The following is a 21,873-nucleotide window of genomic DNA, read 5'->3' as shown; positions in this document are numbered from 1 at the left end:
CTGACCATGAATGAAAACGTTTCTACAATACCATATCTAAGAAAGCAGAACCATTAGCTGAGTAAAAGATTTAACAGGAAGCAAAGTTAACATGCTCTCCAACCAGCTGCCACACGAGGAGAAGCTGCCCGAGGTTAAGAAAGAAGGAAAACCAGCAAAGAAGAAGATAGGTTGAACAGCCAAGCAGTCTCGAAGAGCATGTAAACAATTTCTTCCATCTCCCACACAATGACAGATTCCATCCGAAACTCCAGCTATAAATAATCGTCTACCAACCGGTAACGCTTCGTAACAGGCCCTCCACGCAAACAATCGAACCCGAGGGAGAGTATTGAGACGAGAGAGAGCTAACCAAATACGAGAGTAATGCACGTGAAGACGATAACGACGAGTAAGCCAAGTATAACCAGATTTCACCGAAAAGGTACCTGACGAATGTCCATCCCAAATCAAAATATCAGACGGATATGGAGTAATTTGACAATTAAGGATTTGACTTGCGTCCACTTCCGAAAACACGCTACGGATCAGACTTTCATTCCAACGAGGCTCTCCCGGTAAAGTAAAATCCCCCACCTTGATTAGAGATGTCACACTGTCTACATAGGAAGTCTGGAGCTGTACAGGCCAGTTTCCTCCCCGTGCTTCACCATGCACCCGGGCCACACTTTTAATACCCACTTGCCTGAAAAATCCATGTCGAAATTCCTGAATGGTAGTCCAAATGCTAAGCCAAACATAAGAAGGCCGATCACCAAGCACCGCCTGGAGTATACCTTCTGTAGGAAAATGTTCCGCAGCAAGAAAACACGTGTCGTAACCGGTTTTCGCCCGGGCACGAATTTTTTACTTGGTTGAAAAAATAATGTGAATAAATGGTTTTGAAAAATAATTTGGGAGTCGCCATCGGCCTTTTGGGTCAGGTAGGTCGAATACCTAAAAATTATTTTTTAAAAGAGTTTTAAGAAAACATCAATTAAAAAATGAACTGATCTGCGTTTATAACCAAAAATTCGTTCTTTTTTTAAAAATAAAAAAAAAATCGTGGTCGATTACGTTTAGGGAAGGATTAGCACCCCTACAACGCCCAAAATTGGTACTTTTTAATTATAAATTGTCTCTTATTATTAAAATTTAAAAATTCAAAAATATATTTAATTTATAATCTTATTATTTCAAAATTATATAAAAAATATTTATTTATTTAAAAATATCAGAAAAGAACTTCTAGGTGCCTTAAGACAACTCTTTTCTTTGATATTGATAAATATTAATTTAAATAATATTGTTTAATTTTTGATTTTAAAATATCAGAATAGGACATCCAGTTGTATTAAGACTGTCCTTTTCTTCGATATTAAAAATAATAATTTATTTAAAATAAATATTTATTTATTATATAACAACATTTAAATATATAAACAAGTAAAAATACAATTCTAACTATATATTTAAAAGCAAAAAAAAAAACTTAAAAATGACTAAAATATAGTGAAATTAAAATTGAAAACCTAATTCATTATTAAAATTAAGGGATTAAATCTGTTATTTATCCTAAATATATTATTTTATATAAGGACTAAAATAAATGAAATTAAAATTAAAGATCTGAATTAAAAGTATTATAAACTCGATTTAGTGACTAAAATGTAAAGTTTATAAGTTTAGATGGCTACGAAATGATTTAACTATTCTTTAATTACACGAATAGCCCTCCCCAAAACGACGTCGTTTGGGAAGGGCTATTAATGCCAAGACAGCCGGCCCTTCGGGCCATCTCTTTCATTTTTCAATTTTCATTCTCTCTCTAACTGAGAGAGAATGAACAAAGCTCTCCCCTCTCTCTAGCTTCCCTCACGGAGGGAAGCCGGTCAATTTAGTGACTAAAATGTAAGTTTATAAGTTTAGATGGCTACGAAATGATTTAACTATTCTTTAATTACACGAATAGCCCTCCCCAAACGACGTCGTTTGGGAAGGGCTATTTAATGCCCAAGACAGCCGGCCCTTCGGGCCATCTCTTTCATTTTTCAATTTTCATTCTCTCTCTAACTGAGAGAGAATGAACAAAGCTCTCCCCTCTCTCTAGCTTCCCTCACGGAGGGAAGCCGGTCACCGGACGACAATCGTCTGCCGCCGTGACCGTCACCGCCGGCCAGGGAGACGTGTGCGGCTACGGCCGGCCTTCTGGACTCTTTGGTAGACGTGGTGGAGGCTGGAACGTTGGTGTGGCGGTGAAGTCTTCTGGAAGCGCAGCGGCGGCGGTGGGACGTGTCCCTAGGGTATTGATACCCTAGGGTTTCCTCTGGCAAACTGTGGACCGTTGGATCAAACCAGATCCAACGGCTGGAATTGAAGATGGCGGCTGAGGAATTAGAAAAACCCTATCTGTTGGGTTTGTTATGGCTCGTTGTTTGGGCATCAAGTTTGTAATGGGCTTCCATTGGGCTTGTAATTTTAAATAATATATTAATAATAATAATAATAATAATAATAATAATAATAATAATATGAGTAAAAAAAATTAGTATCTTCGCTGCCCCTCTTTCTCATTCTTGTGTTAACAAGAATAGGGCAAAGATGAAAAGATAATAAAATTTTTTTATCCATTTGGCTTCACTTGATCATAATGAAGATTGAATAAATTCTTCTCTCTCTCCAGATGAGTTCTTCTCATTATGAACTTTCTGCTGGGGATGATGAGACCTCCTTTTTTTCTGTGATAGAGTCATTCAAAGGTTGAATAAGCTTTTGATGAGTTCTTCTCATTATGAACTTTCTCTTCTTTCTTCAGATGAGTTCTTCTCATTATGACTTTCTCTGAAAAAAATAACCCATCAAGTAATAGATTTGAGCAAAAAGGTTGAACAAATTCTTCTCATGAACTTCTTCTTCCTTCTTCAGATGAGTTTCTTCTCATTAACTTTCTCTTCTTTCTTCAGATGAGTTCTTCTCATTATGAACTTTCTCTGAAAAAAATAACCCATCAAGTAATAGATTGAGCAAAAAGGTTGAACAAATTCTTCTCATTATGAACTTCTTCTTCCTTCTTCAGAGTTTCTTCTCATTATGAACTTTCTCTGGCAAAAATAATCCTCAAGTGATGAATTCAGACAAAAGGTTGAACAAATTCTTCTCATTATGAACTTCTTCTTCCTCCTTCAGATGATGAGTTCTTCTCATTATGAACCTCTCTGGAAAAGCTAATCCATCAATTTGATGAATTCAATAAAAGGTTGAACAAATTCTTCTCATTATGAACTTCTTCTTCCTTCTTCAGATGAGTTCTTCTCATTATGAACTTCTCTGGAAAAGATAATCCATCAATTTGATGAATTCAAATAAAAGGTTGAACAAATTCTTCTCATTATGAACTTATTCTTCCTTCTTCAGATGAGTTCTTCTCATTATGAACTTCTCTGGAAAAGATAATCCATCAAATGATATATTTGAATCTTTGCTAAAGTCTTGAAATTCCTGTTAAAAATTCAACATAGATGAAAATGAATGAAATGCACCTATTTTTGTAAACACCTAAAATATGATGCATGAATGTTAATTTATTTGATTTCAGACTGGTGAATTGAGTATTTCTTCAATTGTAAAAACCCAATATCTTTTCTTCTTCTTCAAATCAGAGAATCTATCATCTTTGACAAATGTAGATATAATGTCACAAACCTCTTGAGAATAAAATCAATAGTATATTCTTGAAAAGCTTGCATTCAGGCAACATGTTGATTCTAATAACAACTCATCTGATTATGAAGTGACCTTTCAAGATGATTTCACAGATATCGATAGTTCTTCTAATACCGAGAAATATTGAATTTTGATTATGATGAGGAGAATAAACTGTTATACTTGACAGAAATGGGATTCTCAGAGGCTGAAACTTCAAATAGCCCTGGAGAAATGTGGTCCAGATTCATCAATTGTAAAATTGATAGACTTATATGCTGCTCAAATAACTAAAGATGCTGACACAATTCTTCCGGTAAAAGATGGGAAGCCATTATGATGATCCTAATTACAAGAAAGGCAAAACCTGGACTATGATTTTTGGGAAAGGAATAAGCAAAAGAAGCTTGAAAAGAAACTTCTTAATAAAGACGATCATGCAGTTCATCTTTTAATTCCAATGATTGGTTCTGTAGTCCTTACCAAACCAGATCAGATAACTCAAAGAACACTTCCAGAAGATGCTATGAGCACATTCATATTCCAAATTCAATAATCAGTTCTGTCCAACCAGATTAGATAACTCAAAGAACACTTCCAGAAGATGCTATTGGCAAATTCATCTTCAGATGACTCAAAGAACACTTCCAGAAGATGCTATTGGCAAATTCATCTTCCAAATTCAATGATTGGTTATGTCCAACCAGATCAGATAACTCAAAGAACACTTCCAGAAGATGCTATGAGCACATTCATATTCCAAATTCAATAATCAGTTCTGTCCAACCAGATCAGATAACTCAAAGAACACTTCCAGAAGATGCTATTGGCAAATTCATCTTCCAAATTCAATGATTAGTTCTGTCTAACCAGATCAGATAACTCAAAGAACACTTCCAGAAGATGCTATTGGCAAATTCATCTTCCAAATTCAATGATTGGTTCTGTCCAACCAGATCAGATAACTCAAAGAACACTTCCAGAAGATGCTATGAGCACATTCATATTCCAAATTCAATAATCAGTTCTGTCCAACCAGATCAGATAACTCAAAGAACACTTCCAGAAGATGCTATTGGCAAATTCATCTTCCAAATTCAATGATTAGTTCTGTCTAACCAGATCAGATAACTCAAAGAACACTTCCAGAAGATGCTATGAGCACATTCATCTTCCATTTAATGTTTGGACTAAGATATCACAATGTTTATTCGATGTAGAGCCAGAATTTGTAGATTCGAAGCATTTTCATGCTACTACACTGAAAAGGGCTATATTCATAATTCTGCCAATTAAGAACAGATTTTCTCTTTATTCTGCTTCCTCCATGTGCTGATGCTTTTCCATTGACAAAGAAATGATGGCCTTTCTGGGATCCAAGAACAAAGTTGAACTGTTTATAAACAGGTACAGGAAGTGCCAAATTGACAGAAAGGATCTGTAAGGCTCTTGAAGGTTATGACAATGGGCTACCTTCGAGTGTCCAGAAGTATGTTCTTGATGAGTGCTGAAAATGAAATCTAGTATGGGTTGGAAGGAATAAAGTTACTCCACTTGAACCTGATGAAGTGGAAATGCTTATAGGTTTCCTTAAAAACCATACACAAGGATCTGTATAGAGACATGTTTCCCAGTGATATCAATGTCTTGTTTCTTTTTGCTGGAATCAGTGCTGCAAAGATCGCCTTCTATTGTCTTAGTATATCTTTGAAAACAGAGGTGCAAGAATTGAATGGTGATCGGTTGGAGCAATTGATGAGTAGATTTGGCGGATTCGACCTTGTTGCCGGTAGCATCCTGTGTAACAATCTTAATGTTCATGGCTTTAAGATGGTGATGATTTGCTTACTTTGTATTCCATGTATTTAAAAGTATTAACATAAAGTAATATTCAGAAATCTTTAAATTATTTCAAAATTATGTTAATTCATATAAAAGAATAAATTGAATTTTCAAAAATAAATTTGAATCTCAAATAAATTGAACTTGAAATAGATAGAATTGTATTCAAAGTTATGGCAAGCATAAGAATGATAAAAATTCAAATGTCTCAACAAATTATAAGCATAAGTATTTCTAAATTAATCACATTGACACAATTTAGAGAAATAATGTAAGCTTTTGTCTGGAAGATCTCAAATGTTGTCGAAATGCTTGTAGATGTGAAGTTTCTTCCAAACTGTCAAAATCTTAAGAGAGTTAAATTGTCAGATGCCTAATATCAACCTGCATTTGAGCCGCCTTTTCAGGTTTTCAACTCAAATCCTTCCTTTGGTTACAAGATGCCCTTTGCGGGTTTTCACCTTGACCCCCCCTTTTTCTTTTTCTGTTTTTTTCTCTCTTTTTTCTTTTTCTTTTCTTTTCTTTTTCTTTCTTTTCTTCAAGCATATATTCTTGACAGAATCCGAGTTTATTGGATTTCTCAGAATTTTTCCATCCATTTCTGCCAAGATCAACGCTCCTCCGGAAAAGGCCTTTTTCACAACGTATGGCCCTTCCCAATTAGGCATCCATTTACCACGGAAATCTTTATGTATAGGCAAAATCTTTTTTAGTACTAGATCACCTTCTTGGAATTCTCTTGGATGTACTTTTTTGTCATGAGATTTCATCATCCGTTTTTGATACATCTGTCCATGGCAAATAGCTTTCAATCTTTTCTCCTCAATAAGGTTCAATTGATCAACTCTAGCTTGGATCCATTCAGATTCATCCAATTTTGTTTCTCTCAATATTCGAAGCGATGGAATCTCAACTTCAATTGGTAAGACTGCTTCCATCCCATAGACTAAAGAAAAAGGCGTTGCCCCAGTAGATGTTCGGACAGTAGTTCGGTATGCATATAGAGCAAAAGGTAACTTCTCGTGCCAATCTTTGTAAGTTTCAGTAGTCTTTGTAATGATTCTTTTGATGTTCTTATTTGCTGCTTCAACTGCCCCATTCATCTTTGGACGATACGCCACTGAGTTTGAATGTTTGATCTTAAACTGTGCACAAAGTTCGGTCATCATTTTGTTGTTCAGGTTCAGAGCATTATCTGTAATGATCCTTTCTGGTAGACCATATCGGCAAACTATCTCTTTCTTTATGAATTTACAGACTGTGGACCTCTTAATATTGGCATATGAAGCAGCTTCAACCCATTTGGTAAAATAATCAATTGCCACAAGGATGAAACAATGTCCATTCGATGCTTTTGGTGTGATTGCTCCAATGACATCTATTCCCCACATAGAAAATGGCCAGGGTGCTGTCATTACATGTAAAGGAGATGGGGGTACATGAATCTTGTCTGCATATATCTGGTATTTATGACATTTCCTCGCATAATCAATGCAATCAGTGTGCATGGTAGCCCAATAGTATCCATATCTCATTATTTTTCTGGCCATGGAAAGACCATTTGCATGTGTTCCACATATTCCACTATGTACTTCTTCAATGACGTTTCGAGCTTCGCTGGTATTTAAACATCTCAATAGCATTTGATCATTGCTTCTTCTATACATAATCTCTCCATCAAGAAAATATCCAGCAGCCATTCTTCTCAAGGTTCTTTTATCAATTTCCGATGCATTTGGTGGATAACTTTGATTTTTGATATATATTGTAGGATATCATGATACCATGGTTTACCATCTACCTCTTCTTCCACACTATAACAATGTGCAGGAATTTCATACACTTGCATTTTGATTGGCATCATATCAACTTTCTTAGTTGCCTGAAACATAGCAGCTAATGTAGCCAAAGCATCTGCCATTTGATTTTCTTCTCGAGGGAGATAATTGAAGGTAACTTTCTCAAATTCTTTCACTAATTCGAGTGTAAAATTTCGGTATTCCAACAATTTGGGGTCTTTTGTTTCCCATTCTCTTCGCAATTGATACACCACTAACGATGAATCTCCATATATCTTGAGAAATTTGATTTTTCTTTCTATAGTTGCTTTCAACCCCATGACACAAGCTTCATATTCCGCCATGTTATTGGTGCAAAAGAACTCCAGTCTACTTGTAAAGGGATAATAAATATTTTCTGGAGAGAAATTAACACTGCCCCGATTCCTCGTCCCAAAGCATTAGATGCTCCGTCAAAATAAAGCTTCCAAGTTACAAATTCATCATTTGTTCTGACTTCTTCATTCATGGATATGCACAACAAATCTTCATCGGGAAAATTGAAGCTCAAAGGCTGATAATCATTTGATACACGACTGGCCAAAAAATCAGCTATGACACTTCCTTTTATCGCTTTTTGGTTGACATAGATAATATCAAACTCATATAACAACATCTGCCATCTAGCCATTCTGCCTGTCAAAGCTGGTGATTCCATTAAGAACTTCAAAGGATCAAGTTTTGATATCAACCAAGTAGTATGGTATAACATATATTGTATGAGTCTTCGAGTAGTCCATACCAAAGCACAACATAATTTTTGTATTGGTGGATATCGAACTTCACAATCAGTAAATTTCTTGCTCAGATAATAAATAGCTTTTTCTTTTCTTCCTGATTCATCATGCTGTCCTAGTACACATCCCATCGAATTTTCGAAGACCGTCAAGTAGAGAATTAATGGTCTATCAGGTATTGGTGACACTAAAATTGGGGCATTGGATAAATATTTCTTAATAATATCCAAAGTTTCTTGACATTCTTCATTCCAGACTTCAGGATTATTCTTTCGAAGTAATTTGAACACTGGATCACATTTGTCAGTTAATTGAGAAATAAACCGAGATATATAATTTAATCTTCCCAAAAAGCCTCGAACTTCTTTTTTTGTATTGGGTGGTGGAAGATCTTGAATTGCTTTGACTTTATCTGGATCAATCTCGATTCCTTTTTTACTGACCACAAATCCCAAAAGTTTCCCAGAAGTTACCCCAAAAGTGCATTTTGCGGTTAATTGATACTTCCTCAATCTCTGGAAAAGTTTTCTCAGATTTTGAATATGTTCTTCTTCAGTTCGGGATTTGGCAATCATGTCATCTACATACACTTCAATCTCTTTGTGCATCATGTCATGAAACAAAGTTACCATGGCTCTTTGATATGTTGCCCCTGCATTTTTCAATCCAAATGGCATCACTTTATAACAGAATGTGCCCCACATGGTTACAAATGTTGTCTTTTCCATGTCTTCAGGATTCATTTTTATCTGATTATATCCTGAAAATCCATCCATAAATGAAAACCATGCGTGCCCTGCAGTATTGTCCACTAATGTGTCTATGTGGGGTAAGGGAAAGCTATCTTTCGGACTAGCTTTGTTGAGATCTCTGTAATCCACACACATTCGAACTTTCCCATTTTTCTTTGGTACGGGAACAATGTTGGCTACCCATTCTGGGTATTTAGATGCCTGTAGGAAACCTGCATTGATTTGTTTCATCACTTCTTCTTTGATTTGCAACAACATTTCTGGCCTCATTCTTCTAAGCTTTTGTTGAACCGGTTTATATTCTGGATTGATTGGAAGCTTGTGTATTACTATATATGTGCTTAAACCAGGCATATCTTGATAAGACCAGGCAAATATATCCTTGAACTCTTGAAGGAGATTTATCAATTCTTGTTTTATCTGGACTGTCAGAGTAGTACCAATTTTCACCTCTTTCATTTCTTCATCTGTTCCCAAATTCACAGTCTCAACCTCTTCTTTGTGGGGTAGAATTTGTTTGTCTTCTTTTTCTACCAATCTTAATAATTCAGTAGGAACATCACATTCCAGTTCATCCTCACAACCATTGATTTCTTCCAGACATATAGGATGCTCTAAATTTATCACTGGATTAAATTTAGGAATACACATGCTATTATCACGGTGACACCTGCAAATTTAAGTCGGACATATTTCTGAAAGAATATAGTAAATTTATGAAATGTAAGAATGTAATAAAATGTAAAGAATGATTGCCATATGAAAATTTTAAAGAAAATTTCTTATATTTAACATAATTTCTTTTACAAGATAACAAAAAGTTTTCATATTTTTGATCTAAACATAAAGATTAGTTCTGAATATTACTTTGTATTAATATTAAAAACTATAGGAAGATCTTCAGTGGTCTAATTGGTGAGTGTTTCTCCAGGAAGACATGGGCGAATCCTATCCAAGTATTTGCCAGTTTTGTTGTCATTCGTGATCATGTTGATAAATAATCCATTCATAGCTTCTTTAACTATGTCTTGATCTTTCGTCAACTTTTCTTCTTTAAAGGCTTCAACAAGCTGCTGTTCTACATTAATTGTTCCCCCTGATCTGAATGTTGTCTTCAACTGTGGGAAAGACATGTGTTTCCAAAGGATTTCTCCCCCTTTCAATTTTGCTTTTTTGTCTTCACATCTTCTTTTCATCTCTTTGTTCTTTTGCTGAAGATTGGGCTTAAACCCTAGCCCAAAACGGTCTTTTTTCATCTTTATACTGATAGGAACTGAAATCCCTTGAAGACTCTTTCCTAGACCTTTCCCAGCTTTAGCTCCGATGCCTAAAGTTTGTTGTACCGTCATCTTGGTGCAATCAGACAATCTTGGATATGGAATTTTGCTTCCTTCTGCAATAAAGGTTGCATTTACAAATTCAAGAGCTCGAAAAGAGCATTCAAGAGCATCATCATTGGTGTCGATATATGGAACATCGCTTGTTACAGACGCAATGATTTCTTCTTCAGCACCGACGCATATTAGTTGTCCATCAACAACAAATTTCAATTTCTGATGTAATGAAGAAGGAACGGCTCCTGCTGAATGAATCCATGGCCTCCCTAATAAACAATTATATGTGGGGTGGATGTCCATCACCACAAAGTCAATATTGTACACGACTGGGCCGATTAACAACGGTATTTCCATTTTCCCAAGCACTTCTTTTTGAGTACCATCAAATGCTCGTACCACATTCTGATAACTCTTCATGTGTGATTGATCTAGAGGCATTCTTTGAAGTGTAACTAGAGGCATCAAGTTGAGAGCGGATCCATTGTCAATCAATACTCCTGGCAACACATGACCATGACAATGTGTCGTGATGTTCAAAGCTTTTACTGACCCCATTCCGCCTTCCGGTATTTCATCATCTGTGAACGTTATGTAATTGTCAGCGGCTATATGTCCCACAATTCTGTCAAGTTTATTGAGGGATATATCTTCGGGGATAAATGTTTGATTGAGGATTTTCATCAAAGCATTTCTATGTGCTTCTGAATTCATCAAGAGATCAAGAATAGAAATTCTCGCTTGTTGTTTGTGTAGTTGTTCAACCACACTATACTCACTATGTTTCAAAAATTTCAAAAATTCTTGAGCTTGTTTTTCTGTCACAGGCTCATTAAATGCTGGAAGGGATTCATCCTCAAATACCTTCTGAGGTATTGCCATGGCTTTTCCTTTTGCTTTCACTTGTTCTGAAGCATTGGATGTTTCGGGAGAGTAACATCTCCCACTTCTTGTAAAGAAACCGACCTCGCTCACTGACTCAGACGTCGATGTTGTACTCAGGCTTTGTATTTTCTCTTCTGTTTTTTCTAAAGAAACATGTCCTCCTACCATTGAAACATTGGTAGTATAATTCCAAGGTACCCTGCGGGTATCTTTGTATGGAAATGGTAGAGGAGTGGTAATAACTACTTTCGGCTTATTGGTGCAGGAATCGCCGTAGATGATTTCACATTAATGATCACAGGATCATTTATTCTTTGACTTGGTTTAGAATCCTCTGATGAGCAAACATCATCTTCTTTTTTCCTTGGTTCTTCTTCAAAGAATTCTATTTCTCTGTTGTTCATCAATTTTTGCACCAAATCCCTAAACTCAGGACATAGTTGAATTTTATGCCCTTTCTCCTGATGATATTCACAATAATTCTTGCCTTCATTCTGCTTTGGCCTGAATTGTTGTGGAATTATACCGGCTAAAGAGAGTTGTTGGAATATCCAAACAAACAGAGATTTAATTTCAGAAATGTCAGTCTTTGCTTTCTGTCTGTTCTCTTCCTGAATTGCATTTACGTTTTTATCTCCATGATTTGGCAATGGATGATTTGATGCAGATGATGTATTGAATTCCAACTTCCCAGTGTTGATCAAATTTTGAACCACCCTTTTGAATGCTAAACAGTTTTCAATGGAATGACCCGTAATTCCTTCATGGTAAACACAGTGTGCCTTTGTATCATACCAAGGAGGGAATGGTGGTTGCATGGGAACCAAGGGATAAGGCCGTATAACATCTGCTTTTAACAGTGAATCATAGATCTCTGCATACGGTACTGGTAAAGGTGTAAAAGACAACCTTTCATTTTCCTTTCGAGATCCTCTGGACTCTGCTCGATTAGTGTTTGTTTCCTCTTTCTTAACCCTTGGCTGGGTTATTGTAACACTTTTCGATGAATCTTTGCTGTAAGAATTTGCATTGTTGACTTCATTCTCCTTTTTCCGGTATGTAGGTCTTTTGGAACTAGACCCATCATTCGATTCAATCTTGCCGCTTTTCAAGACATTTTCAATTAGTTCTCCAGAAATGACTAAATCTGCAAAATTTCTGGTTGCATTCCCATTAGATGATTTAAATAAGGAGCCTTCAATGTATGAACAAATATACTGTGGCCTCTTTTTCTGACAAAGGTGGTTGAACTGAGCCGCAGTGTCACGCCATCTCTGGGCATACTGTCTGAATGTTTCATTATTCTTTTTCTCCAAGTTTTGGAGAGTCCATCTATCAGGGACCATGTCTGTCACATGGCGGTACTGCTCTAAAAATGCTTTAGCCAAATCTTTCCAAGATCTAATGTTGGCTTTGGTCAATTGAGTATACCATTTTAAAGCCGGTCATGTCAAACTATCCTGAAAGCAGTGAATTAACAATTTCTCGTCCTTCACATATCCTGTCATTCTGCGACAAAACATAGTAATGTGGGATGAAGGGCATGTAGTACCGTCATATTTATCAAATTCGGGAGCTTTGAACTTGATGGGGAGGATTAGGTCTGGAACCAAACTCAACTCACTAGCATCAAACCCATAGAATGATTCAGTTATTTCCACGGATTTCATTCGTTCTTCTAAGTTCTTGATTTGTCTGGTCAGTTCTTCATTTACTTTTTGTTTCTCATTCAGCTCATTCAAATCCGGGATCAAATGATCAGTATTAAGATCCCCTATTTTCACATCTGATATAAGCGGATTTTTGCTTGAAGATGCAGGATCCACTTGTTGATCTTCATGTGGTTTGACTTCTTGTAATGCAGATGTACGAGCATTGATTTGTATAGGTGTAGTACCAGAATGATAAATTGGTTCTGGTGGAAAACCTAGAGGATACATAGATTCTTGATCAAAAGATACAGGATTTTCAGGCATTTTTCCAATAATAGCCTGCCTTTTAAACATATCCTCTATTTTCTTCATCATACTGTCTTGTGAATTTGCAATACTGGCTTCAATTTTTTCCAACTTCATTCTCATTTCTTCTTGTTCTTTATGATGCTGTTCCTCAATACGCTGTATTTTATCCTCCATAATTCTCTTAGTAGCTTGTCTAGTACCGTAGTGATGTAGTATTTCTCTTTTGGCCAGAGTAACTGCGATTGAAAAATCTTTTAATCTTATTTTTTCAAATTTTAATTAATGAATTTTAACTTAATAAATAAAATAATTCATAGCGAAAATTATGAAATGAATGATGAATGTATGCAAAATGCGTGTATGTAAAAAACATTGATCCCAAAAAGTTAACTGTCATAGAACAACTTTCATCGGCATACAAAAGTTTCTTTATAATAGTTCATAACTACATATAAGGCATAGCTTTCCTATTAAGCTCTATAATTTCTTTCATTAACCATGAAACCTTCTTTCCACACTTAGAAACTGGATCAACTTGATGCTCAATTATTTTGGCTTCAACAGCTAGTTCCCCAACATATCTGGCAACTTCGCTCATTTGAACCATGGCCTCAAATACCATATTACTTCTTTCTTCACTTCTTTCAACATAGAACTCAGTTGACTTTTGCCACTGTTCATTCATTTCTTCAAGAGTCTGCTCTAATTCAGTGATTCTGACTTGACAATTGTGCATAATTTTTTCAAGATCTCTAATGCGTCTTCGCAGTGAAGCATCTTCCTCATCACTTTCTTTGAGATCATTAGGTCCTAGACGAACCTTTTCTTGAAACAATGATTCTTCAAGTTGCAAAATGTAAGCATTAAACTCTGAGTTTTTGTTTCTAGACTGATCCAGATCTTCTTCAAGTTTTGTTCGTGCTTCTTGCGTTTTTTGATTAAGCTTCTGGATTTGAACATCCTTGTTTCTGCATCTTTGCATCCAATTGCTAGCCACTTCCTGCTCTACCTCAAGTCTGGTGTTGAAATTTTTTCTTTCCAGCTCCCATTTTTCTTTTTCAATATTGGATTCTTCCATCTTTTGGCCTCTGACTTCAAGTTCAGTAATCAACTGGTTCATTTCAGATTCGAATCCCTTGAACATGATATTTTTCTCACCTTCAAATTTATTAAAGATGTCATTCTTCATTTCTTCTACATCTTTGACTCGATCTCTTTCTCTTTGCATTTCATTCATGATCTCGCGATGCTCAGCCTTATGTTTTATAATTCGCTCTCTTCTGTCGACCTCAAAATCTTCTATTTTTTCCTTTCCTTTCTCCAGGCTTTTGAGTAGACGGCTATTCTTTCCTTTCAAATCTTCAACTCATCTTTTCTCAATGTTCAAATCTCGGGTCTTCTGTACCGTTGATTAGCTGGATCCTGATGCTTTCCGGGATTTATATAACTCCTGGTAATTTTTCTGTAATGCTCTGTACTCATCCTCACCTTTTTCTTTATCTTTTCTCAACATTGCACATTGTGATGAATGAAAGTCAATGTCAACCCCCAACATAGCTTTATCTTATCTCATTTGCTCTAACTCTTTCGACCAGCCTTCTCTTTCTCCTTCAAACTCAGCTCTCAAGATTTCAATCTCTGATGGAACCACCTTAATGCGATCTTCCATAGAGATATCCTCATTTTGATCTGGTAGAGGAATATTTTCGTTTTTTCTGACAGATCTCCATTCTTCATAATCAGGAGTTAACATTTCTTTTGCTGCTTTAGCTCGGATACAAAAAGTTGTTTTCCAAGCTGTAACGGCTTCCATGATATTTCTTTTATAATTTTTGCTGTGGAATGCGAACTCAGATGACTGTAATCCAGCAGTGACAGGTACAAATTGACGACCTTCATATTGTCTTATAACCAGAAGTGGTGCATATCCAATTCCTCCCCATAATCCGAGTAGCATTATCCAGTTGTAATCTCCACATTTGTAAAAGAATTCCCTTTGGATTTGCCACGGGGCTCGCCAAACAACGTCATTGCTTTGCAGATTTCGAAAGGCATTAATCCACATATCTTTCTTAATTTCTTTCGGCCATTCCTGCTCCAGAAATTCTTTTAATGGTGAGTAATCCGTATTAAAGCGTCGGTATGAAATCTTTTCTGTCCTCCAGAAATGGCTACGGATCCAAACATATAACAACTGGGTACACCCTGAGAATCGTCCACCTCCTAACTTTCTACAAGCATTTAACGATCTGAAGGTCTCTGCTAGAATTGCAGAAGCAGGATTAATCTTTTTCGGTAGCTGTTCAAACAAATCTACCACTGCAGCTTCAACATATCCCAATACTTTTGGGAAGATGACCATACCATATATACCCAGAGCAAATAAATCTAATCGTACTTTAGAGTCTGGATGGCTCTGAATAAGTTCTTTAATGTTGGTCCAAGCAATGCCTTCGCTTTCGCCTTTTTGTTTTGTACGGGCTGCTACCCATTCTTCTCGTACCCCGGCAATCTTTGCTAATTTAACTCGAAAAGGTTGAGTTTTAATTGACTTTGAATAGATTCGATTCTCCAACACCCCTTCAATATGTAGCAATGTTGTGTATTCTTCAATAGTAGGGACCAAGTCCTCTTTATTGAGAGTGAAGCAATTGTACCCTGGATTCCAGAATTGAATTAGGGCTCTGAGTAATTCATCATCAACTTCAACATATAGCAAATATGGGATGTCTCCGTAAGTCTGATAAAACTGCAATTTTTTGTTTGAATCCCAACTTTCCCAAATGCTTCGTAAATCTTGCATATCATTTCTTTTTAGTGAAACTGGAGCATAACTGGCCAAGTCAGATACATAATCATCCTGCAGGCTGTCTCCTTCTCGTCTTTGTAATTCCTCAGCCCACTGTCTTACTTCTGAGTTTAGAATTACTTGATTTGAACACTTTTTATCCATAGATGAAGGCTTTCCAATGAGACAATTAACACAAGGATCAATGTCTTTTATCCTGTATGATGCAATGCAAACAGAAAAATAAAGAACATACAAAAAGAAAATAAATTAGTTTACATATAAAAAAAAATTTAATAATAACATTTACATAAATATTCTTTATTTAAACATGCTTTTCTAAATTTAAATAATTTAAATAAACATGTAATTTAATTAATAAATAAATTAACAGGAAAGTCAGAATTCATTTCTCCTGTGTGTACACCTATTTTGGACAAAATTTCGGCATGACTTCTGATCGGAAGAATTTCTAAGGTTATTTATATGCAGGGTTTCAGATCTAAGAATCAAGGTACCCGAATTGTCCTTGTTAGTGCCCCCTTGGGTTACTAACCCTCAATCCTAGTCCATCACAGACTAAAGTGGATCGAGTTCAATTCGAGGGGATACATTTCTCTATATCTGACACGGAGAATAAATTCTCATGAAGACATAGAGCATATGAACCCCGAAAGTTACTTGCTAGGTCTGACACGGAGAATAAATTCTCACGAAGACGTCGCTTTCACTCCCACTTAAAAAGGGACAACTCAATTATAGAGCTTTATGTAATGCAATGCAAGTGTTGTGTGTGAGGAGAAATGTTCAAACCTTCGACAGAAAAATAGATAATGAAATAAAATACTTGCAAATAAAACATATAAATATTATGAAAATAATAAATAAATATAAAAATTTTGAAAAGAAAGAAAAAATTAAATATATAAATTTTTAATTTTTAATTAATAGAGACAATTTATAATTGATTTTTAAAAGTTTGACCAGTCCCCAGCGGAGTCGCCAAGCTGTCGTAACCGGTTTTCCCCCGGGCACGAATTTTTTACTTGGTTGAAAAAATAATGTGAATAAATGGTTTTGAAAAATAATTTGGGAGTCGCCATCGGCCTTTTGGGTCAGGTAGGTCGAATACCTAAAAATTATTTTTTAAAAGAGTTTTAAGAAAACATCAATTAAAAAATGAACTGATCTGCGTTTATAACCAAAAATTCGTTCTTTTTTTAAAAAAAAAAAAATTCGTGGTCGATTACGTTTAGGGAAGGATTAGCACCCCTACAACGCCCAAAATTGGTACTTTTTAATTATAAATTGTCTCTTATTATTAAAATTTAAAAATTCAAAAATATATTTAATTTATAATCTTATTATTTCAAAATTATATAAAAAATATTTATTTATTTAAAAATATCAGAAAAGAACTTCTAGGTGCCTTAAGACAGTCCTTTTCTTTGATATTGATAAATATTAATTTAAATAATATTGTTTAATTTTTGATTTTAAAATATCAGAATAGGACATCCAGTTGTATTAAGACTGTCCTTTTCTTCGATATTAAAAATAATAATTTATTTAAAATAAATATTTATTTATTATATAACAACATTTAAATATAAACAAGTAAAAATACAATTCTAACTATATATTTAAAAGCAAAAAAAAACTTAAATAAATGACTAAAATATAGTGAAATTAAAATTGAAAAACCTAATTCATAATTAATCAGAATTATAGGGATTAAACATGCTATTTTCTTATTTAATAATTTAGTGACTAAAATAAAATTATCTAAAATTCGGATATTATAATAAATAAAATAAAATATAAACTAGGGATTAAAATATTATTTATTAAAATTAAGGGATTAAATCTGTTATTTATCCTAAATATATTATTTTAATATAAAGGACTAAAATAAATGAAATTAAAATTAAAGATCTGAATTAAAAGTATTATAAACTCGATTTAGTGACTAAAATGTAAAGTTTATAAGTTTAGATGGCTACGGAAATGATTTAACTATTCTTTAATTACACGAATAGCCCTCCCCAAAACGACGTCGTTTGGGAAGGGCTATTTAATGCCCAAGACAGCCGGCCCTTCGGGCCATCTCTTTCATTTTTCAATTTTCATTCTCTCTCTAACTGAGAGAGAATGAACAAAGCTCTCCCCTCTCTCTAGCTTCCCTCACCGGAGGGAAGCCGGTCACCGGACGGCAACCGTCTGCCGCCGTGACTGTCACCGCCGGCCACCACATCCGGTGGCCAGAAAATTTTTATTTTCATTCTCTTCCCTTAAAAAGCTCTGAATCGAAGCGAATCTACAAAAATACCTTCGGCGTTTCGAAGGTTCTGGCGAGATCCGGTGGCGGTTGGGGTTCTCCGATAACAGTAAGTTTCTTCTTCTTTTTCTTTTTTTTCTTTCTTTTCTGTTTCTTTGTATCTCTCTCTCTGTCTTCCTTCTCTGTTTTCTTGCTTGCAGATGGGGTGATGGCTTTATAGCCATCACCGGTGTTCGTCTCAGACCGGTCCGAAGAATGCCCTTTGGTGAGTCACCGGACTCCCAGTGGTGACTCACCGTTTGGGGGAGACGTGTGCGGCTACGGCCGGCCTTCTGGACTCTTTGGTAGACGTGGTGGAGGCTGGAACGTTGGTGTGGCGGTGAAGTCTTCTGGAAGCAGCAGCGGCGGCGGTGGGACGTGTCCCTAGGGTATTGATACCCTAGGGTTTCCTCTGGCAAACTGTGGACCGTTGGATCAAACCAGATCCAACGGCTGGAATTGAAGATGGCGGCTGAGGAATTAGAAAACCCTAATCTGTTAGGGTTTGTTATGGGCTCGTTGGTTTGGGCCATCAAGTTTGTAATTGGGCTTCCATTTGGGCTTGTAATTTTAAATAATATATTAATAATAATAATAATAATAATAATAATAATAATAATAATAATAATAATAATATGAGTAAAAAAAATTAGTATCTTCAACACGCAACCAAGCTTCCAGGATTATGAAGACACCTCCGCAAATGCTTTGCGAGCATAGCCAAATTGAAAAGATGAAGGTCTCGGAATCCAAGCCCTCCAAAACGTTTTGGCTGATAAATTGTCTCCCAAGCAACTAATGGCCAACCCCGATTCGAAGCATCTTCCGTCCACCAATACTAGCGCAAAATAGAAGTGATATCACGGATAATACCATCCTGAAGTAAGAAACCCCATCACATATGTAGGCAACGCTTGTCCCACGGTTTTAATAAACACTGCTCGCCCCCCATAAACAATATGTTTTTTGTCCATCCTCGAACACGGGACGAAACTTTATCGCGGAGGAAACTAAAAGCAGCAGTTCTATTACGACCAATCACCAATGGCATACCAAGATTAGATCCCGGATCCTGAACGTCTTGAACCCCAAGAATGGAACTCAATTCAGCAGAGGTCGCTTCCGATGTTGAAGGGCTGAAATAACCGGTGGATTTAGCATAATTAACTTTCTGACCTGAAGCAGCTTCATAAGTATCTAAAACTGCAAGAAGACGACTGAACTCGAAAGGAGTAATGCGGAGAAAAAATAAGCAATCTGCATAAAATAAATGACTTATAGAAGGCCCCGATCTGCAAATACAGATTCCACGGAGATTACCAACATTTGTTTCAGCATGAATTAGAGATGAGAGACCTTGAGCACATAGCACAAAAGGAAAGGGGACAACGGACCCCGCTGAGGATGAATCACATCCGAAAGGCTCCCATTTATCCAAACTTGGTAAGTCACAGAAGAAATACATGTATAACAAGACTTGTCCAAGAATCTTCAAAGCCTAAACAATGCATATCACAGAGAAACGACCATTCAACGCGATCGTAAACCTTTTCCATTTCAATCTTAGAGCTGCTCCCCTAGGCAATCTAGATTGTCCATTCTGAATGGAATGGATATCCTGAGCTAAAATCACATTATCCGAAATCAATCGTCCGAAAACAAAAGCACCTTGATTTTCATCAACACAAGAAGCAAGCACCATATGTAGCCGATTAACTAGAACCTTGGAAATAATCTTGTATACGACATTACACAAAGCAATCGGGCGAAACTGAGAGAGGCGTTGAGGATCAGTTACTTTAGGAATTAATACCAAAACGTCTGATTGACTTCGGTCATCGGAACACAACCATATTGTCATAACGTCTTCCCGGGGATCCATTAGACTTAAAAATTAATTTCGGGGAATGTGATGAAATGTAATTTGGATAACAATTTGATTTTTGAGTCGCCACCAACCTTTAAGTTAGGTAGGTTAGAAACCTTAAACGTAAAAAAAATATATACGTTTTACCAACGATTCGTTTTTAAGAGTTCGGGAGTCGATTACGTGTAGGAAAGGGTTAACACCCCACAACGCCCAAATTTTGGTACCTAAACGATTATATTTTGTTTAAATATTGGGAATTACAAACTCGACAATATATTTAAATTACGATCCTTTTATTCATTTGATTTTTATTCAAAAAATGTCAATTTTCGGATAACGAATGATCTTTTGTGTGAACAACCTTCGGGAAAGCACTTCCTTTACAGTTAGGAGACTTTCCCATAGATTCCCCTCACAAAAGACATTATTTCGCAATTTTTCGTAAAGATAAAATAACATAAAATAAAATGAAATAAAAGTGAAAAGCGGTGAAAAATACTTAAAATAAATAAACGTGAAACAAAGAAAATTATGGAATATAAAACAAATATTTATGCGAAAAATCCTCGAAAAGATACATTCCCTTTAGTTGGGAGATATCTTCGTAGATTTTTCTCACATTTAAATTTCTTTTTATTTTTGTATATTAAAACCATGGCTATTAAAGAAACAAGGTTAAAGCATACAAAAAATGCAAATAAATCAGGGACCAATTTAGCACTAACAACAACTTGAAAGACTAAACAATAAATACCAATAAACCAAAGCCAATATCAGATAAATTAAAACATACAGGTGCTGGAAACTAAAATAACCATAAGGGTGTGTTTGGTTCACGGAATATAAAATTACCAGTGGGAATAAAAGATTATTGGGGAATAGGATTACTGGGAATGTTGTATTTTGTGTTTTGTTGGTTTAGCAGGAATGTAAGATTACAATGTTTGGTTAAAAGAATAAAAGATTAATGGAATGTATATTTTACCAAATTATCCTTATTATATATTTATTTTTTTAACAAGTTGAATTCTACTATAATATTACTTAATTAATTTATATATTTTCTTTAAAAGTTTTAAATTCATAAAATTTATATATTTTTTTTACAAAATTGAAAAGATAAATATGTTTAATGAAAGGGTAAAATTTTATTTTAACCCTGAACTTTATATACATTTTTAATTATAGATTTTTTGTAAATCTAAATAGTTTAAGGATAAATTTGTAATTTAACATTCGTAGAATTTTATTATTCAACTACAGAAGAAGAATATTTTTGAAAAACAATTTAAGGGCATTTTAGTCCAAAACGCCGGTAATCCAACAATACCTAAGGGAAGGGGGTAATCACATTCATGGTAATATACCCCAAAAAATCCACTGTTGGTAATAAAAGATTATCGAAGAATAGGATTACCGTCCAACCAAATAGGGGAATGAGGATTCCATTCCCCCGGTAATCCCATATGTCGTGAACCAAACGACCCCTAAATAATATTAAGGATTAAAGCGAAACAAAATAGAAACACAAAGGTGCAAATAATAATTAACCTTAAAATGTGTTTATTAAATAGTGACTAAAACAAAAAAATCAGAAAAATAGGAACAAATTTGAATATTAACAAATATTGCATAATAAACATACTAGTGACTTAAATGTAAGCGATGCAAAATAGAAACTTAAAATGAAATAACACAGAAATTCATTAATAATTAAAATGAGATATTACAAATGAGAAATGATTAAAACTGTGATTTACCCCCAAACTTTGAAAACACGTGTGTGATGTTACAAAATAATGAGGACTAAACATGTTATTTACCCTTTAAGAAGTGACCAATACTGATAATATTACAAAAAATAGGGA

The 21,873-nt window shown here is 35.3% G+C and overlaps 1 protein-coding gene across 1 annotated transcript; it reads right to left on the bottom strand.

The window, feature by feature from the left end:
• Positions 1 to 36: 36 nt before the first annotated feature.
• LOC120168083 lies at positions 37 to 20,017 on the bottom strand. Its single transcript, XM_039176917.1, has 3 exons — positions 19,683 to 20,017; positions 19,189 to 19,574; positions 37 to 779 (listed from the first exon to the last, which is right to left on the bottom strand). Exons 1-3 carry the CDS (start codon positions 20,015 to 20,017, stop codon positions 37 to 39), a joined length of 1,464 nt encoding a protein of 487 aa, XP_039032848.1.
• Positions 20,018 to 21,873: the final 1,856 nt, after the last annotated feature.

The sequence above is a fragment of the Hibiscus syriacus genome, unplaced genomic scaffold, assembly GCF_006381635.1.
Source record: "Hibiscus syriacus cultivar Baekdansim isolate YM2019G1 unplaced genomic scaffold, ASM638163v2 tig00111708_pilon, whole genome shotgun sequence".
In the NCBI taxonomy this organism is placed as follows: domain Eukaryota; kingdom Viridiplantae; phylum Streptophyta; class Magnoliopsida; order Malvales; family Malvaceae; genus Hibiscus; species Hibiscus syriacus.
Note: the sequence above shows the minus strand (reverse complement) of the source record. Positions and strands in the feature narration are given on the sequence as shown.